This window comes from Cydia splendana, chromosome Z (assembly GCF_910591565.1).
Source record: "Cydia splendana chromosome Z, ilCydSple1.2, whole genome shotgun sequence".
Taxonomy (NCBI): domain Eukaryota; kingdom Metazoa; phylum Arthropoda; class Insecta; order Lepidoptera; family Tortricidae; genus Cydia; species Cydia splendana.
The window spans coordinates 31767201-31789017 of record NC_085987.1 but is presented as its reverse complement, the minus strand read 5'-3'; the positions used below and the strand labels follow the sequence as shown (position 1 = coordinate 31789017).

Genomic DNA, 21817 nt, shown 5'->3' with positions numbered 1-21817 from the left:
ATAACGTTGTAACTGCAACATTACAGAACAATGCTTGTTTTACTCATCACGGCATCACGTCAGTCGAAGTAGAAATAAATATATTATTATTTTCTTACAGCAAGTGGATTTTCTCATATAGAAGACGAAGACGCAGGATAACTTCAAAACATTTAGAAAAAATATTAATTGTCTATCATGTACCTATTAAATGATGATTCCCTTGGTCGACTCGTACAGAACGACCTGGTCACATCAGTAGTCTGTCAGTAACGTCAAATGCCATGAGCCTCCGATGTTTGCAGTAATAATAAGTTAATCTACACCGTGTTTTTATTGAATTCCGTTAACTTCGGGGTATAGTTAAGTACGTTTATAAGAACTAAATGGCATAGTTAATTTTCAAAAAAAAAATTTTTTTTTTGTTTTCTTTTTTGTTTTTTTTTTTTTGTTTAAAGTAATTAAATGTAGCATATAGCGTTGTTGTAACACGGGCATTACATTTAACTCAACCAAACAATTGAAATCTGTGACATATCAACATCATTTCGTACATCAATCGACCGAGATTGTACTTAAGTTTAGTAGCAAATGTATGAACTCATTCTAAACACTAATCAATATGTAAGCCGGCCCTAAGGCAAGTGTACACGCTTGTAGAGGCCTTATAGGAAAAAAATAAATTATGGATTATCTCCGAAATGGACTTAATTAGAACATCGGTGTCTTTGAGAAAGTTACTGGATTTAAGCTCAGGAATGCACCCTTGAAATTAACGGAAATCAAAAAAAACACGGTGTATGGTTTACAATATGTGCTAGTATTGAACTCTGGCGGCAGAACATTGCAGTAATACCCCCTTTTCGGTTGTATGTTTTTTTCTTTTTTAATTCATAAGTTCCTTCATTTCTCGACCGCTTGTAAAAACTCTTTTTTTTATTGATGAAAGTACCTACATACAGATTGGTCCCATTTTTGTCAAAACCCAGTTCTGATGATGGGATCCACGAGGAAACGAGTACCTACATGTAATGTACTCTTCATCTTCGTTGTATGTTAGGCAAGTTACCTAACTTGCCTAACAAGCTACATTACGATTTTGACTTGGACTTGGACCCAGACCTGGACCTGGACCTGGATTTAGGCCCCCAAAGCAAGCAATCATTGACTGTATTATATAACATATAAGTATGCTTTTGAAAACCTTTACTTACCCAAAGTATTTAAGTGCTATGGCATAGGTTTTAACGAACGAAACTGCGCTAGGAGCAATTAAAATGTTGTCAAATTACGCAAAATTTACTTATACGTAATTATTAGTTAACAGCTGTACTTCAAGTGACATTAATTTGTACGAGGCTACCAAAAGCACACTTCTGGATATTCCGAGCGCCCCAGATTACCAGGTCAAGGTCAAACCCCGCCTCACTCCCCAATGAGACTACGTCCTCTAAATCGAGGGGTAAGCACGATCGTATATTTTTATGTCTCTTATACTCAATACCAAATTCGTACGTGGTTGAAATAAAATGGTCTGTTACCGGATTAACAAGCTTCATGCATTTGAAGTGACTACCTAGGTTCGAGATTCTGAGATTGAAAGCTTCACGTAATTTTACGATATTTTAACCCTTTTTTTATATCTTCCTCGGTGTCGTTATTTACGATCTGACGGACTCTTTACGAGTATATACTTGTTTTATGGCCTTTCGAATCCAACGACTAAATATAAATAATGTGCTAATGTGTTATGGAGCAATACTATAGCCACCATCCAGTGCCTGTTTCCGTCCACTTGGCGTAGTTGCCACAAAGAATTGTGTATTATTTAATATATGCCTCTATGTATATTCAAGAATTGCGTATGATTTGAATATATACCTATACATTCAAATTATTCACAATTCTTTGTAGCAACTACGCCAAGTGGACGGAAACAGGCACTGGACGGTGAACTGACGCAATGACCCTATGTTATAGCATAATGTGTCTAATTTGTTTAGGTAACAAAAAACTGGACAAGTGCGAGCCGGACTCGTCTACCGAGGGTTCCGTAGAAATTAACTTAAGTACATTTTTTTTTAGATTACTCCGTATATTTGTATATATGTAGGTAGATCTCAGGAGAGCCAGGTATGTACCTTTTGAAACTATTACGTAAGTAAGAGTTGTCTGCTCTTAATACATAGTGTGTCATAAGTCATAACACTCTTAACAGACATCTGAATGTAATGGGCACTTTTGAGAATAACAGTGTGGGAATGCCACTAGGACAGTAACCTGCAGCTTCAACTCCAGGGATTTGGGCTGAATGAACGCAACAAGCGATCGACAGCCCGCGCCTGTTTCCGACTGGGCGTCTCTGCACTACGTCCTCATTCTACAGCGATCGACAGCCCGCCTGTTTCCGACCGGGCGTCTCTGCACTACGTCCTCATTCTACAGCGATCGACAGCGCCTGTATCCGACCGGGCGTCTCTGCACTACGTCCTCATTCTACAGCGATCGACAGCCCGCCTGTTTCCGAGCGGGCGTCCCTGCACTACGTCCTTATTCTACATCTACATCGTATTAATATACTTCTGCTGCTGACAGTTCCATGTGATAAACCACAACCTTCTCATGGTTTATATCTACTTATACTACTAAAGGTATAACATGGTAATTATACCATTTATTTACTTACATACATGCAATTTATATGTAGGTACCTACTCGTATCTTTAGTGCTGGTAGGAACTTGAGTCCACTGAGTCTGAATTTGAAGAACTCAGCTAGTTTTAAGGAGACTCGGCGGTTAAAAAACTTCTGAGTCTTTTAAGTCCCGAGTAGAGTCCTTTGTTGATTTTTTTAAGAGCAACTCAAAGGGACTCGAGTCTCCGAATAAAGACTCCGTCAACAATTTTATAGGTTTTTCCTAAATAACAGCAAATGAATTAGGCGTTATTACGTATTAACGTTATATGATGTGTGTACCTAATTCACGAATTTTACATAAAGACAATGCGTTTGCGCAAGAGTTCTCTGAAAAGGACTCAAGTCTCTACAAAAGACTCGGTCGCTAACAAGTTGAAAATAAACCGATTTTAGACTTAATACATTAATATAAAAGTAATGCATAAATAAAGATTACTTAAAAATACTTAGAAGGACTTCCCTCATATGGTTTTTCTTACCCCGATCAAAATAAACTTTATTTCTCGTACGTACCCCACCTGACCTTATTGCTTTTTCATTTCACTTAAAACATATCATTCAATGCTAAGTTAGCTGTATATACTGTATGTAGGTTATAGTTATAATTCACTTGAAAACAATACTCGAATTCAGCGGCTTCGAACAAGCTGCTAGTTAACGCGCCGTCTACGACCGTACAACTTCATCGGCTCTAGGTGTCTATAAACGAGAGCTTTGGCTTTAGACACTTCACTCGGGACAAACGAATGAACTACCAATTACGCTTCGGTTCGGTACAAAGATCGTGTAGCCCGATACAATTAACGGAACACAGAACGGAAGGATAGGAGTATGTATACTTACTTAGTCAAACTTTATCAAAATAACATAGACAACAAAGCACGTTCGCAAAATGCTGCAGACCATTCGATAATTAAAAAACGTGCAGGAATGTACAAGTTAGCTGCAGTGATAGTTGACCCCCCCCCCCTGCAAACAAACTTCTATGAAGGGGGGTCACTATCTCTACTAACTAACTAAACGAGTCCAGCTACCCAAGGTAAGGTGTGTCTTTTTCATAATACGGATTTCAAATTCTAGGTTATTCTTCACACGGTTGAAAATGAAATGTCACCAATGCATGACAAGAGGTTAAGCAGACGGGGCTCAGGCGTGGGGGCGACTTTCAATCAACGTAACCTCGTTAACAGGTCCGGTCGTCTCTACTTATTAACTATCACAATTCGCAGGCGTAGGTAACAAATTTTGCAGTACGATTTCCATTTTTAAAATCAAATTGAAAAATTGCGAACGTTTGCTTTCGTTGTAGAATGAATGACATTGTTGTAGGTTGTTGTTTGTAAACAGCTATTCTCTTACTTCTTTTTTTTTAGTTCGGTTTTGAAGTGGCTGGAAAAATACTGCATTGCGCTTTTACTTCAGTGTCGTTATAAATCCGGCCGACGCTGACTACCCATAACTGCTACAAGTGCGCTGTTGCCACACACGTTTCATATCATCTACAATAAGATATTTTTATTTATATTTATTTCATAACAATAACAATGAAGATACTGAACTGCTAATATTCGAGGGTTGGTCTGAAAGTTGTTTTTTAGGTGCTGTTAATTGCAAATCGGAACTGTTGTTTACGTTTAAATGGTTTTGATTAAGTAGGTACCTAAACACAATTATGACTTATTAAGGTTCATACCTTAATAAGTGACTTATTAAGGTTCATACCTTAATAAGTGACTTATTAAGGTTCATACCTTAATAAGTGACTTATTAAGGTTCATACCTTAATAAGTGACTTATTAAGGTTCATACCTTAATAAGTCATAATTGTGTTGTGTTTTGTCATCAAAGTCATAATTTTCAGATAAAAAAAAATGTGTTTTAATCTATAGGATCAGTTATCAATTAAATATACATGAGAAATAGCAGAAGGAACCGAATAATTAATACCTGCCGGGTAAATTTAAAATCGGTTATTAAAGATTTAAATAAGAAATTCGTTTAATCGTGACAGAAATTGCCGAATTTATAACTCCATACAAAACAGCCTGTGTAAAGAATAATTAATAGAAAAATAAAGTACCTACTTGCTTGTTTTGAATATATTTTATAGTCATAATTATTAGCATTGAATTATACCTCACAATGGTATACATAATTTTCTTATCACGTGAATAGAGCCGGAGCAGCTAACAATTTTCAAACCAACCCTCGTATTTTTATTTAGCTGCCTACGCACTCTTGAAGGACTTAAACAGATAGGTAGGTAACTCTTTTACCCGGTTAATTTAGAATAATTCGCCTAATATTGCGTGTGCTATCTGCACATACAATTGTTAACATAATTAGCGAAAACAAATATACTCGTACGTACAACAGCAACGTACGGTAAGCAAAAACGATTTAGCTCACTGTTGTGCCTTGTTTAGATTTGGTGAGGTCAGGTGAAACCAAAATTAGATGAAACCAAACCCTACATGGTTTCAAGGTCAAATACGAGTATCAAGGTGGCTCCATTCCTAAATGATGGTCCTGGACTCACTATGCCAAATAAATAGAATCTCATATCATCAAACGCCGCGCCGTAAATCGCATAAGCAGCGTTGTTTCCTAAACAATAAGGTTATGGACGAAAGTAAGTAGGTCTACATTTTATTTTATTCTTTTCACATTTTTTAAATGATTATACAGCCTGGCAAAAAAAGAGTAGAAATTAAAAAGTGGCAACACTGTAATGTCGTCCCGTTCTCTTATATATATTGATTTGAAAGGGACGACACTACAGTGTTGCCACTTTTTAATTTCTACTCTTTTTTGCCAGGCTGTACCATGTGTTTACTTTTTACACGACTGCCCAAAAAAAGAGTGTATTGTTTTCAGGGTTTATGTTATAATAAGGGGCAGTATGCCAAATAAATAGAATCTCATATCATCAAACGCCGCGCCGTAAATCGCATAAGCAGCGTTGTTTCCTAAACAATAAGGTTATGGACGAAAGTAAGTAGGTCTACATTTTATTTTATTCTTTTCACATTTTTTAAATGATTATACCATGTGTTTACTTTTTACACGACTGCCCAAAAAAAGAGTGTATTGTTTTCAGGGTTTATGTTATAATAAGGGGCAGTAGGGCAAGTTACATATTACAAGTTAAAATAAAAAAAAGTTCGAAAAAATTAAGGTCGATTTTAAAATGAAAATTTATAAATTATTTATTCAGCCTGTACGTTCAACTGCTGGGCACAGGCCTCCAGCCCTCCATGCGCGAGAGTGCTTGGGCTATACCCTATAGTCCTCACGCTGGCACAATGCGGGTTGGGGACTTCACATACACCTTTGAATTTCTTCGCGGAAGTATACAGGTTTCCTCGCGATGTTTTTCTTCACCGAAAAGCTCTAAGGCCTCCACCAGTTTGACACTGACATATTCGCTAGCGTGTGCGTAACTTACTTTCTATGCATCTCGCTCGTACTCGCATAAATTTAAATATTATAAATTAAAATTTGGTGCGAATCATTTTAAATATGATTTGTACCTAATTTTAATGTAATATGTTGAAATTAAACTTTTATTCAAGAATTGTACTATGTAAACTATTATATATAAATTATAATATATAGTTATAAGATTGCTATGCCCTAACAGGGTTCATGTTTGATCCATAAATGAAATACTTAACACCTTGTAAAAACAACATGATGATGCAATAAATATACAAAAAAAAACTGAAACATGTTACGCAGACGTTATCGAATATGTCTGTCTAAGATTGCTATGGCAGTCGGGGTAAGGCTACTAGTGCTAGAGAAGTAAAGCTTCTGTACGAGTAAATAAATACCTTCAATAGGTGTAGTCTGCTGGCTGGAGTTGATTCTCGGCCGCTCCTCCCCGGCGGCTATGTGTTTGGCCGTGCGCCGGACCACCGGCCGCAGCTCCTTGTCGGCCTCGTTCGCTTCCTCTTCCTCGTATTCGTACTCCATTTCTGAAAAATAGGCACCATTAAAGTTACTGAGTATCAGTACCTATAAATTTACCTCGAAAACATGAGCAAGTGTTGAAAAACATAATATATATATAGTTGTATCATTTGTGGCACTGTTTGCAATCTGGAGGTCGCGGGTTCAAACCCCGGCTCAGAGTTTTTCGGAACTTATGTACGAAATGTCATTCTGATATTTACCAGTCGCTTTTCGGTGAAGGAAAACATCGTGAGGAAACCGGACTAATCCCAATAAAGCCTAGTTTCCCCTTTGGGTTGGAAGGTCAGATGGCAGTCGCTTTCGTAAAAACTAGTGCCTACGTCAAATCATGGGATTAGTTGTCAAGCGGACCCCAGGCTCTCATGAGCCGTGGCGAAATGCCGGGACAACGCGAGGAAGAAGAAGATTTGTGACATTGCTTATGATTGCATTTTTATGGTCTACCGTGTCATACGTCACTACTTTCTTACTACTTTCTTAGATAATTGTTAGAAAGAGACGTCCACAACTCCAGGCTAAGAAAGCGCGACTATCTTAGGTAGACCCGCAGGTGTTATGAACTTTATCCACAGCAAATTATAATGACCAGAGTATGTGAACTGAGAATACTGAGATCCATCTGCAAAGTTTCGTGCACAAATTAAAAGTTGAAGCCGCAGAGAACCAAGTATTCGTTTTTAGTGAATTGGATGTATTTGAAGATAAGTTTACGCAATAATAGTATTTTTAAGTAAGCTTTAACTAGACGCATAAAAAACGTAAGTACTTAGGAGTTCAGCAAACTTTAAAAATGTCGGCGTGGGCTGAAAACGATTTACTAATATTTGATACATTTTCATTTCATACAAAGTTTAAATCATTTTTTTAATAATTAGATTTAAAAGAAAGTAAATGTTTTCCCGCCAAACTTTGTTTATGGAAATATAGTGTAAAAAATATATGTACATAAGTATGTCATAGGCTACCTCGTTGTTTCATATTTGTGTATTGCAAAACTTATCTAGTGACCTATGTGAAAGATTAACTACTCTACTCATACATGCGAAAAAGATCTGTGTAGAAACACGCGTGTGTCTCACGCACATTTCAATAAAAATTTACAAATTCTCATTTTCACGCATATATACGAACATACCTATGACAAAGGCTAGTCCAGTTATATATGGTCTAAGCTGACTATGGTACAGACACCACGAGTCAACGACTCATCGCGTCTGAAAAGTTATAAAGAACACGACGTCTATACAAAATCCTTGCATGTAAAAAGCGTTAAAAACTGTAAGTCAAAAAGCTCACTGCAAACGAACCATTCTACTCTACGTTTATAATGACAAAACAAGGGCACTTTTATTTGCTGTGAACGTGAATACGAGAATCATTGAATACGCGGAGCGGTGTCAAAATAAAACCGAGGTATAAACTTACAAAAGGCTTAATTGAACTGGCAGCGGCGTGTAAATGGATTTCAGCATATAGGTACATACATACATATTTTCACAATAAAAAATATTATTTTCCCTCTGAGTGAATTCATTTACCAGGCGGATATGGACATTAATGAACGTTTATATTTTCATACATGATATGTTTCATGATAGCTACTTAGTACTTGCACATAAAATTTACGATAAATTAGCGAAACAAAATACGACCAAGTTTGTGCTAAATGTAAATGCTGAACATAATATCGGCCTGATTCGAACTTTAAGATTCGTCAAAAATTTGCTAATGATGCGATATGGATCGGATTTCTTTCAAACAAAAACGCCACTTTTGACACTGACATATCCGATCCAAGTCGTATCTTTAGCAAATTTACGACGCATCTTAAAGTTCGAAACAGGCCGCATGTAATGTTGCAGGCACTACGGTCATATCCGCTAAGTATAAACAAAGAGAATAGAATGTATAGAGGTGGATTGTCAATAGTTATTTGTTTTACAAGGCGGCAAAGTTGTTGATTAACCGCTCGTGCTAATATTGATACCCAAGCAAGCGAAAGATTCGAAAATTGAACCACGAGCGTAGCGAGTGGTTCGAAAAATGGAATCTTGAGCGATGCGAGCGTTTCAAAGCACGAGGGTTAAACAAAATTTGCTCCCGAGTGAAACACAAAAATTTTCACCACACCAACCCGAAGCAAATATTAAATGTAAAATATCAAACAAAATCAAACCAAATCAAATTCAAATGAATGTTATTAAATATTTATCATCCAAAATAATCATTTAATAGTTATTTGTACAACAAGAGATCAAAGTTTGATATTTCTTCGAGTGCTTATTTTGAGTCCCGTGCAAGCGAAAGATTCTGTAATAGATTCACGAGCGTAGCGGCACCCTAGGTTAGGTTTTTTATAATGTGTTTATATATTTTTTGTAATGTTTTGTAAGTGTTTTTATATTTTACTTTTATACTCGCATTGTAAAATCCTAACCTAAGACCCTAGTTGAATAAAGGAATTTCATTAAAATAATATGGAAATAACGAACATCAACTGACACTTCAATCTTTTTCTTTATTTGTAAAAAAAAAAATTGTAAGATACGGTCCGAATTGCGGATACGTACTATTCGTCAACTATAATAGAAATTCTTAAAAGTAGAATAATTAATTTTGCGTGATAATCTGTGTATTTTTTGAGTTCATTATTTTAATTGTACAATAAAGTACCTAAAATATAGCATTTTTGTCAGTTTTTATCAAATTTTAAACATTATTTTAATTAAATAATTATTATTATTATTTATTATTTATTTATTGGAAAACCAACAGCACATGAAACATATTAGCACTATGTATAAAAATCGAAGGCCAATTATAGGTTTTCACAGATAGAAATTACATAGAAGATAACTTCGCTAAGTAAGTATATATAGTTTACAATTCTGCGTAGACTAAGCAAGTACATATGTCGCAGTCGGATCGTATAATCCGCCGTATTACATTACGGCTAGCCGTTTTCAAAAACAGGGGCGTTTTGAAATGCGGCGGTTTAACGATTAGCCGGATTGAATGCGGCTGAATGAGAATCCGCCGGAATGTATTCGGCGCCATACGTTCTTCAACACGGCTAGCCGTAATGTAATACAGCGAGTCATTAGCCGCCGCTTTGACAGTTTTTAGTTCCCATTTTTAACACCCGTGGCGCTGCCTGACAAACGCTGGGGTGTCCATCAAATCTGGAGTTCGTCGGACTGTTTCTTTTCAAAAAACATTTCTTTCGCAACTTAACTAGACGGAGCCCCGCTTCGCGGGGCTCCTATTTCTGAGCGGTTTGCCCTTCGGGCATCTGAAGCTACCTAACGAACCTAACCTACCTACCTATTGATTTAGTGAGACGTCCGTGAAAACATTACACTTTGGGGAAAAAAGCGTAGGTAGGTAAGTAGGGTTGGTTCGTTAGGTATAGGTGAACCAGGATCTATTGAGGGTGCGCCATGTTACGGAAATTTGATGGTACTAATTTCTAGCAATGGCAACAATTTTAATAATAGACAACATCTACCCTCTATGATAGTTGTCAATATTGACAATGTAAACATTGCTTTGTCTAGTTTCGTGTGAATTATTATTAGACTGCAATAATCATGCCGAAAGTTTTAGATTTTACAGAGAAAAAGTTGTAAATAGTGTATATAGTTATTTATTGGAAAAATAACGTGCGGGAGAGAAATTTCTTCCATTAGAAAACATAACGAAATTACCACCTGAATTGACGGGTAAGTTTCAAACTTATGGACAAATGTCACTATAGTCAGGTCGTCACGATTTGGTTGATGTCTTGTAATAATTTGATTTGTGTATTAGGTGTATCGCATGCATCGGTATCACGGATTGCTAACGAAGGGCGTAAGGGCGGAATTAAACGACCAAACCTAAAAAAAAGAAAACAAAAAAAGAAAATAGATTTGGATGATTTTGATTTATGTGTCATACGTCGTAAAATTCACGAATTTTATAGCGTAAAAACCGAAGAAATATCCAAACATCAAACTTCGCACTTATTAAAGTTGTCGGAATAAAACAAAAATCATCTGCCAATTTCCATTGTCCCCACTATACAAATTGTTGCTATATAAAATTCAAAACGAGCGCCCTCTTGACAATACTCCCAAAGTTCTGGTTTACCTATAGCTTCAGATGCCCGAAGGGCAAACCGCCCAGAAATAGGAGCCCCGCTTGCGGGGCTCCGTCTATTTAAGTTGTGAAGGAAATGTTTTGGAAAAGAAACACATGTAGTGCGGTGGGACCATGGTAAAAATAAATTAAATTGTAAACATTGTCAAACTCCGGTTACGTAGGCGACCGAAAGAACTGGTCACTCTACAATCTAAAATAGTAGTACGATGCGGCTAAACGTTGGCCGCCTTATTGAAGAACGTATCGCAATGACAATCCGGCTAATCGTCGAACCGCCGCATTTCAAAACGCCCCTGTTTTTGATAACGGCTAGCCGTAATGTAATACGGCGGATTATACGATCTGACTACGACACATACATAAATTAAGAATAAAAACTATTGAGGACAAAAATCATTACAGACAAGATAGAAAGGTCAAGCTCACTCAAAGAATTTAAGCGTTAAAATACGTCGTATAGACTGCGTATTTATATTAAACACATCAATATCATGCTCTCTTGACAGACTGTTAAGTGTTCTACCCGCACGAATAAGGAAACTGTTACGTCTGTAATTCGAGGATGCAAAGGGAACAGAAATAGGGGGATAATACCTTTTAACTCTATTAGGAGTGTTGAACATAATACTACCTAGAAGATCAGGACAGTCAATGGTGCCATTCGTAATTTTCAAGAAATATATAATGTCAGCAATTTCACGTCGCTGTGACAAAGGTAACAAATGGTGTTTTTTGCACACGCTAATATAATTAGATGAGTTATATGGGGTACGTAATTTATAGCAGAGAAACTTTATGAATTTTCGCTGAATCCGCTCGATCCTATCTATATAAACGTTGTAACAGGGGTTCCATATCTGGGAAGCATACTCGAGTTTGCTTCTTACAAATGAACAATATAGGATCTTGAAAGTTTTTGCCTGTGTAAAATCGGAACAACTGCGCATTATGAACCCAAGGGACTTAGTAGCGCTCTTCACAATGCTATCAATGTGAGCGTCAAATAGTAATTTGGAATCGTGTATTACGCCCAGATCTCTTAGAAAAGATACTCTTAATAAATATTGATTATGTATAGCATAAACAGAAGTGATCGGTGATTTCTGACGTGAGAAAGTAACTACATGACATTTAGATGGGTTAAGATCCAACTTATTTTCTCTACAGTACATACCAAGACGATCGAGATCGGCTTGTAATAGAGCAACATCTTGGACTGATTTAATCTGAGCAATAATTTTCATATCATCTGCGAAACAAAGCAACCTAGAAAACTTAAAGCATACAGAGATATCATCAATGAAAATATTGAAAAGCAAAGGACCGAGCAAAGATCCTTGTGGGACACCACTCGGGACATTAACCCAACTAGAAACATAATTACTTATAACAACAGCTTGAGATCGGTTATTAATATATGATGAGAACCACCTCAACAGGTCACCATTTATCCCTAAGCGTTGGAGTTTCACAATAAGCAACTTATGATCAATACGATCGAAGGCTTTACTATAGTCTGTATAAATGACATCTACCTGATTACCTTTATCCATTGCCCCTGTAATAAAATCATTTAGTAGCACCAGGTTGGACACCGTAGATTTTCGCTGCATAAAACCATGCTGACTATGATTAAAAGAATGTTTAATAGCATCATAAACTTGAACATATACTAATTTTTCAAACACTTTAGCTAAAATACATAATTTAGACACAGGTCTGTAATTAACGATTTCTATCCGAGACCCTTTTTTGTAGACAGGAGTAATAAACGCAGATTTCCATACATTAGGAACAACACACTCACTAAGTGACCGTTTAAACAACAGTTCTATAGGCTTCAATAGACCTTTAGCACAATTCATTAAGAACTGAGCCGGAAGCTCATCAGGACCTGCAGATTTAGAAGGGTCAAGGGTAAGAAGCAAACGAAGGATGAAATCCGGATCAACTTCAATCTTAAATATATCGGTTGGTGAGTTCCAGTTACCATTGTAAGACAGTACATCTGAGCTATTGGTAGGAGCAGAAAAAGTTGTATAAAAATAGTCAGAAAATGCATTACATATATCTGCACCATTCGAAATCACTCTATCACCATACTTTAAAGAACTTGGTATACCATGAGAATTACTACGCGATTTAATATAGGTCCAAAACTGCTTTGGATTCCGAGCAATATTGCTTTCAACACGACTAATATATGTCAAATAACATTCCCGTTCTATTCTTTTAACACGGTCTCTTAAAATACAATAAGAAATATAATCAGACTTGTTACCATAAATTTTGAATTTTTTCAAATACTTACTTTTTTCTTTGATAACTTTTTTTAAAGAAGCTGAAAACCATGGAGGAAAAGTACCCATGTTTAGGACCTTATAAGGAATATATTTATCTCTTAATTTTTTAAAAGTAGAATAAAAAAACTCAACGCATTGATCAAGTGATCGGCAAGAAAATTCATTTACCCAATTAATCAAGAATAACTCATTATTTATCGAGGTATAATCACCCTTGTTGTAATAATATTTATAGCGTGGTGCCGGTATAATAGACTTTAGCACAGAAAATTGCAAGGAAATAATTAAGGCTTCATGGTAAGGGTCAATTGGGACTAAGGGATCACAACAATTGTTAACGCACACGATATCGTTTGATAATATTAAATCTAATGTTTTGTTATAGCGATTACGGACCCCATTATATTGATGCAAGTTAAGCAAATTTAAATCATCAATAAAACCGCGCTCCTCGACTGTAGTATAATTAACGGGGGTTAAATATGAATCTTGGATCAACCATTCTATATTACTCATATTAAAATCCCCGGAAATTAGGAATTTATCATTGGGGTGATTAATTACAATATTTTCAAGTTGGTTGCAAAAGTTAGATAATTGCTGGGAAAACGTAAATCCTCCATTTTGCTTACATAGATATAAGACACATAGGTGAACGTTAAGTACTTTATTTGAGTCGTCAGATATAGACAGAGTGACCCACAAGTCCTCAGCTGAGGAGTGGTACTCCGGGTGCGGTACCACAGCCAGGTCCCTGCGGGCAGCGATGAGCACGCCTCCGCCACGACCTTGACCTGTCAGCGCCGCGTCACGGTCTCGCCTCCAAACCATATATCGGTCATCAAATAGCTCGTTATCTAAGACCCCATCCAAAAGCCACGTTTCCGTCAACATAATAATATCGTAGCAAGCTAAACTTAAATTCCTATAAAATATCGATGTTTTAGTCCGTAAACCCCTCACATTCTGGTAGTAAATAGTTGGATATGTAAGTTTACTATTCACTGTGAAAAAATATTCTTAAAAACATTATATTAAAACATAATAATGAACAATCGAACAGAAAAAACACGTCAATGAAATATTTAGCACTCCAGAAAGTCCAATTTGTAAAATAATTTAAATAATCGCCTACAGACATAAACAGTTTCCCATTAGCGTGAGCGAGTAAGTCATAAACAAGCACGAAAATCAAATGAATTAGACAAGGATAAATATCTTTTAATGAGCTCAACAACAATAAGAACAGTAGCAACATGCAAAGAATGCAATCGGCGATAAGCGGCCGACCCAGACAATAACAACTCCCGCCCGGTTTAGGCCGGACAACGGCACTCAAAGTTTGCGTGATGTATAAAAATTTTAATATGAAAAATAGTAAGTTCACCACTAAAATTAACCGAGACAACAATAATGAGAAAACTAAGTACATTACGACCTTGATTAGACTAATTTGTTTAAATCATTATCACTATTAATTATAAATACTTTGGAAGAGTCATCCTTGCGTACGTGAATTTTCGCGTATTTGACCCATATGTACGCATATCCTTTCGACTTAAGAGTACTTTTCGTCTTCGTCAGCAGCTGCTTGTACATAGGAGTTAAGTGATCATTGGCGAAGATCCTTTGTTTACTGCCCTGAAATCCGATTTCTTCAGCCGTGATGGTCTTCTTAAGTCGCGCTGAAGCCAAGAATTCTTACTCGTACGGAGCTCGTACGTGGTTTGGAACGATGCGTTCTGAAGTTTTTCGGGGGTCTATTATAAACAGTCAGTATACCGTTGAATGTCGTTTGAACTTTTTTTCGTGTTTTTTTTGCTGACAGTGTGAAAGGGACAGAGATAATAGAACCCAAGTATTTCGAACTTGTATTAGACCCCGCATGTTGAAATGACATTTGACTATAATAAAGGTCACTTGAATGTCATTTTGTCTCACTCAGAGAGCAAAATCGCATTTTGCTCACTGTTTTTAAGAAGCAAAGTACTCTTGTTTGAGCTGCTGAGGTGCAAAAGTCAATTCTACCAGCAAACATAAGAAAACAACTCAAAATTTGCATTTGATTACTTTGCCTCACATGTGAATTACTGATAGCAAAGTGCAACTTTGCTATCCGTTTTTGAAGTGCAAAGTAAGCCTTTCCGAGATGGTGTGGTGAAAAGTAAATTATGTAGCCACTGTAAAGGACCATGGGCAACTTTGTATGGAGCCTGGACCCAACGCCAATATAAATGAGAGTAAGGTAATAGATAGGTATTTCTATGTTCTTCATTTTTTTCTATGGGCACCAATCGGAATACCATTGAATCTACTGAGATATTGGCATTTTAGCCAAAATATCGTCACCCTTATTACCTAGGCAATAGAGTCCAAGTAAGTAAATTAATTGCTGCAGGGTAGATGTTCGCGCACCGCCGGGCGCGTACACCGAATGATTTGCCGCGCTCGCCCGGCGGTGGACTCTATTGCCTAGGTAATAAGGGTGACGACATTTTGACTAATATACCAAATTCTCAGTTCTGCAATGGAATTCTGCTTGGTGCCCATAGAACGAAATGAAGTACAGAAAAATACCTATCTAATGACCTAACTCTCAACTCTGTTGGTTTTGGGGAAATTTTGACGCATAGTCCTTTACTGGCATCTTTCGACAGAAGTTTAAAATTGTTAGACTTTGATCCTTATTCTTTCACTGATATGTGTTAACTTGTTAAATATTAATATTAAGGCCATCTACTCGACTGTAAGCCAAAGGTATGGTGCAATCTGTTCGATCGATGGCGTTAATATTAATATTTAACAAGTTAACACATGTCAAAGAATAATGATCAAAGTCAAATGGCGTTCTAACAGTTTTAATCTTCTGTCGAAAGATGGCAGTAAATGTACTGTAGCTAGTTAGCTACATAATTTACCATGACAGTAACTCTCTATTTCAAATTCTCTTAACTCTCTCTCTCTCTCTGGTATAAATAACCCGGCCAAATATATGTCGGTACACGCGCAACGGAGGGTTTCCTACCTGCTACGATACAAATGGCCATGACTCAAAATTCGTAGCACAAGTTCGCGGTCTACGAGCTAAGTACCTATATACAATCTCGTAGCGTCTACTCCGTAGCCGCGCGCGACTTTATATTCGTCTCATTGGCCATTGACGTCGTCTGCTTCGGTATCGAACTAAAAGAAAACTGTGTAAATTTACTAAATTCTATTATTAATCACCTTATACATGCTGTTGCAATACGCTGTATTTTTATTTTCCGCCATTTTCTTAGGGCCACTTGCACCATCCCACTAACCCGCGGTTAAGCGATTAAACCGTTAACCCAGTGTCAAATTGTACTGGTATCCATGGTAACTCCAGGTCTGCAGCACTGATGTTGTGACTCAAATGGGACGGGGTAAAGGTGCTAACACACGTTGCGTCGTTTTATTGTTTCAAAATTAATTATTAAATGATTTTAAAATAATAAAAATATAAGTATTCAATTTTTTTTATTGGGTTAATACGCTCATACTAACTTAACCTTTAATATATGTGACGCCAGTACTCTTACGTGTGCTCTTATGAAAGGACCTATGTACAAGAAGCGAATACGTCAGGGATAAGCCTGACAATTTAATATCCAGAAATAGAGACATGTACAATGTCATTGTCCTTCTCAGATATGACGAGATAGCGAACACGAGTTACATTCACCAAACAGATAGGGGTGTGAGATAGCTTGCATTCATTCGTGGAGCTGGCTGGCGGCGAGGCGGGGCGAGCGAGGTTGACTGAATTGCCGAAAATCGATGCGGGCGCGCGAACCGGCGATTACACGCGGAGACCTCTCGCAGGTCACTTCGCGCTCGACGAAACCGCCATATGTCTTACTAGGTACTAAACGTAATCATATCACAGTCAACAGCGCTGTATTTTATAAAGGCCATTTAGATGGTGCGAGTTTCTCGCCTCGACCATACGATTATCGTAGTACGAGAAAAAATATACTATCATGTAAACTATACGTACGATAGCGCACGAGACGGAGCGATAATCGCCTTGCCCTTGATGATTGGATGTCTCCGTGTAAACAAAATTTGAATGCGAGAATCGTACTTCGAGTTCATGTGCTATTCAGTCGCCATCATGACTGCATTTTTAATCTTTATTTTATTTTCATCGTGGACAAAACTCTTTAAGTGCCAACTCATGCAAAAATGAATAAAGTGCTGCTTCTCTTGCATCCCTGTTTTTGTAATTGATGTCTTTGGGGTTTCATATTTAAGCATTCATACCTTCAATACATCTCAAATAACCTTACTTATGTTGAAGTTCCAAATTTGTACGTTTTTTTGGGAAAATTTAAATGTTTTATTAATCGCCATAAAGCACAACAAAGATTTTTTTTCAAAATGCTGCTGTCTCCCGCTAACTTTTTTTCTTAAAGGCAACGCCATTCCAGTTTAGCTAAGAGCCAATAATAAAATAATGCAACTTATTCGTAAATTATATTATAATTAAAAATAATATGAGTAACAACTAACATAATTACAAATATTAACATTATGGTGGTAATGATTAGTAAATATTTAAACACGTAAATTGACTGGTAAAACTCGTATGAAAATCGGTTCGCACCGAACGTCAAAAAATGTCATATTAGAACGAGTTTAGACGAGTGAGAAATCGTAAGCAAATATCTCCCTAGAATGCAGCTCCTCGTGTAAACTATTTTGCCTAGCGATGATCTCCGTACGAGTATCGAATGACATATTTAATCGTAGACGAGTTTTTATTTCTTGCATGAATGTAAACATTTTTAGACATACGATACTCACCTGACGATTATTGCATACGATACGCCCCAAAACGTGCGAGAAACTCGCACCATGTAAATGGGCCGTAACTCGTAGCAGAGTTATAAATACTTAGTCATCCAATGATTTCCCGTAGTTAGGGATTTTACAGTAACATATAGATAGTTACTCCCTTAAGTAAACTGTACTATACTAGAGTCTGTGCGGAAAGAGAAGAGTCGTAGAATGTATGGGGCCCAATACATTATACGACTCTTCACTTTCCGCACAGACTCTATGGTTCGTTTTTTTAGCATTCGAAAAAGACTACGCGATCTTGACGTGTCTTTTAATTGAAAACCACTTTTTATAAATCAGTAACTATTACTTACGAAAGCAAAATAATGTAAATAATCGTATGATTTATAATTGTTACATATTTGCCGTGACTTATTTTTCAATAAAAAGACACTTCAAGATTGTATACCTTTTTTCTAATGCTAATAAATAAACGAACTATAGCCCCAATAGGGTTTAGTTTCCTCTCTGGCCCAGAAATGAGATGGAAGTCGGTATTGAAAGGCACAAGTGCCGTTAATTCCTTCAGTCAATTATGATCAGGATGTGAATAATGATGCTTACAGAATCTAACCACTTAGATACGATTTTGTTGGTCACAGCCGGGTCATTAGCCCTTAGCCCCATTACGTCTCGTTCCCGGGATGTATACTACATTTATTTGCTGTTAGGAAAGCCGCAACACGCCACTGTGCTTACAAGAGTTCTCCCAAAACACTTCACCCAGAATGAAACCCTCGTGGTGGTTGGATATATTCCGGGATCCAATTAAGCCCCAACTTACATGGAATTTTGTCTACAGTCTATGTATATAATAAAACGCCAACAAATATGAATACTACAATCTAGAACAAAAAATTTAACCTTTTGAACGCCACAGACGGCAATTGACGTCAACGCAAAATCGTGACAACGACGCCAAAGACGGCATTTGACGTCGATCGTTTTTTGATGAAAATCTACTGAAAACACCCCACTTTTAGGTTGGCATTATTTAATCACAAAACTAAATTTTACCCCCGTGGCGTCAGTGGCACGGCAAATGGATGCGCCGTTTGGCGTTTCATAAGGTTAAACCAATAAAATAGGGAATATTACGCTAAACTCTACGTAGGGGGCACCACTACCACAATCCATCACAATTTGAGGGTCTACCGCGAAGCAAGAAATCAATTGTACGTATGGTGCTTCCAATCTTGTAACTTAAATTTGAACTACTTCCGGGTGTCTGATTGAGCTGATATTTCGCATAATAAGTACTTCCATATTTCCGATGACAATGCAATAATACTTATGCTAACATGGATCTGATGATGATGCAGTCGGAAGGTAGCCAAAGGAACTCTTCGATGGAAAAACATAAACACATTGAGTTTAGGCTAATTTGAAAGGTCTCGGGAAGTACTTGATAGACATGCAAAGGAGAGAAAGTACAGTCGGCAATAAAAGTGTGTATCAAACATTTTTTTTTGACGGTTACTTGTTTATTGTAATGACTATTTGTCGAAAAGATAAATGTTACCTACATAACAACACAGTGATGTGTGATTCTGATTATATACATACACCTGCCGATTATTATTAACGTAAGGTGGGGTAAGACTATCACCGGGGCAAGACAAACACTTGTATGCAATCCTCAACCTGTAGGTACCTATGTCTTGCCTCGAGTAAAAAAATCTAAGTTGGTCTTATCCCACCTTACCTTAAGGCCAGCGCAAACCGGCGGAGCGCAGCGCAGATCACCGAGGAGGATTTACGCCGCGCAGCGCACACCGGCGAGGTAAAATCCCCCGCGATAGCGCGAGCGCCCGCCATTCCGAGCGATGGCGGCTGGCGCACCAGGGAGCACTTCGGCGCAGGCCGGGGGATGCCGCCGCGTGTACTCTATCACAAGGGATTTAGTGACTAGTGTGCACGAGTTCTCCCCCGTCATCCCGGCGCTACTCCAGCGTAATCGGGAGGCCTCGGCGCATGCCGGGGAATGCCGCGGCATGCCGGCGCCTACCGCCGCGTTATCCTCTAGCGTGCTCCTCGATGCCGCGGAGTAACAATCCTCCGTGATGCTCCGAGGTCGGTCTCAAAGCATTTTAATTTATACCTGAAGGTAATTGAAATAGGGAAGAAAATACATTGATAATTTTAAAGTGATCTGCGCTGCGCTGCGCCGGTTTGCACAGGCCTTTAAACTGTTCGTTTTATGAATGGTAGCCAACATAATAATGACGCTTAGAGAGTTCAAGTACTTACCTACAAGTAGATTGATAAATAAAGAACAAAGCGTAATATTAAAAGGCTAAAACTTAACGGCTTATTTATTATTCTTTGTAGGTTTAAATAAAAATAATCTCGCTAAATAAAACTAGTAGTGAAAATCGAGCCGTATTATTGTGGATTAACAATAAAATGGCCTTTGTGGAACGTCAATCGGAATTTAGCACAATCGGATTAACGGCGCGTTTCGGGAAATGAATTAGAGATTCACTAGATATGAAATAGTAAAGATATGTGACGTTCCACGGCAAAAGGTACCTTATGGCGTAGCATACGGGACCTCGAGGAAGGAGATATTTGCGTTTTACTCTAAATCTACATTCTCTATGAAAATATAGTGTAAGGCAACATTAAAGCTTATTAAACCCTACACAAAAAAGTCCTAAGTATATATTTTTGCGGAAAAAACACATCTTGTCATAGAAAATAATTGCTGAATCCAGAATTAGCGCTTATACCCTTTCAGGGTAAATATTCTCTTAATAGGAAACTTGGAGGAATATGAATTCCGCTTTTCTCTATACATTTGTACACGTTCTACCCCAATATCAACATTTTACTCGACTGCGACTTAAACAGAAAGTAGGGTTATGAGTTTAAATACTGATAATCAGTACACCCTGTAGCTTAGGATACTGGACGGACTTTTTTTAACTGACGTATCGGTAGATTCCTCTTGCCCTTCACAACCTGTCTACAATTGTTTTATTAAAGAATTTCAATAGATCAATACATTCGCATTGAGAGGACGCCGAATATTAAATCCTTTATTTTTTCTTCTAGCGCCTAACTAAACTAAATGTTAAGCGGATTTCAATAAAATAAACATCAGTCGATCCATAATTGGTACACGAGTACAAATACAAATTTACTAAAATAAATGGAGGAAAAATGTTTAGAACTAAAACTAGCCACGTCAAATCCATTACAATTTCAGGATTTTCTGCACAGCACATAACTTGGCACTCATATAGATCTCAATTCTTTTGTCGGCGAGTCAACAACGACACATATTCATTCTTAATATTGAACTTGGCTCCATTTCACATTTATGTTTTTGTTGGGATAAACGCTTTCATTACTTTGTTTTCCCAATAATCCATTTACTTTTTTGATTTTACTTTATCGGATAATAAATTGAGTTGGTGTGTGTTAAAGTTAATCAAACTAACCGCCCGTTGTTTATAGGGGCCAGCGGGCTCAGCACGGTTCCATTTTTATCGACTATCACTATGCGCGTCCCTTTCGCACTTACATACTTGTTAGAACGTGACAGGCATGGTGACAAGGGATAAAAACGCGACCGTGCTAAGCCGCCAGGTAACAATGTACTTAACTATAATATTGTTTTTCTACTCGTCGACTATAATCTGTGTATTACAACTTCATATACAACTCTATAACCTCACTCTTTTCATCATTGGATAGTCTGTGGCACTTCCGACACAACTATAATAATTGTTTCGATACGGATTAGTCAATTATAAAAATTTTGAAATTAGAACTTCATACATTTCGATAAAATATTGCTTGTTTAAGGAGACTCGTCTCAATACAAATTAGCCAACGATGGCGTT

At 37.3% G+C, this 21817-nt stretch overlaps 1 protein-coding gene and 1 long non-coding RNA gene across 2 annotated transcripts in view; one reads left to right on the top strand and one right to left on the bottom strand.

Annotated features, from left to right (window-relative positions):
* LOC134804741 (uncharacterized) overlaps positions 1-21817 on the bottom strand; it is an 83479-nt gene that overhangs the window by 33158 nt on the left and 28504 nt on the right. The window contains exon 2 of the mRNA XM_063777942.1: positions 6513-6656. Within this exon, the coding sequence (XP_063634012.1) occupies positions 6513-6656 (144 nt within the window). The remainder of the gene's footprint in view (positions 1-6512; positions 6657-21817) is intronic.
* LOC134804931 (uncharacterized) overlaps positions 1-21817 on the top strand; it is a 181165-nt gene that overhangs the window by 147878 nt on the left and 11470 nt on the right. The window lies entirely within an intron of this gene.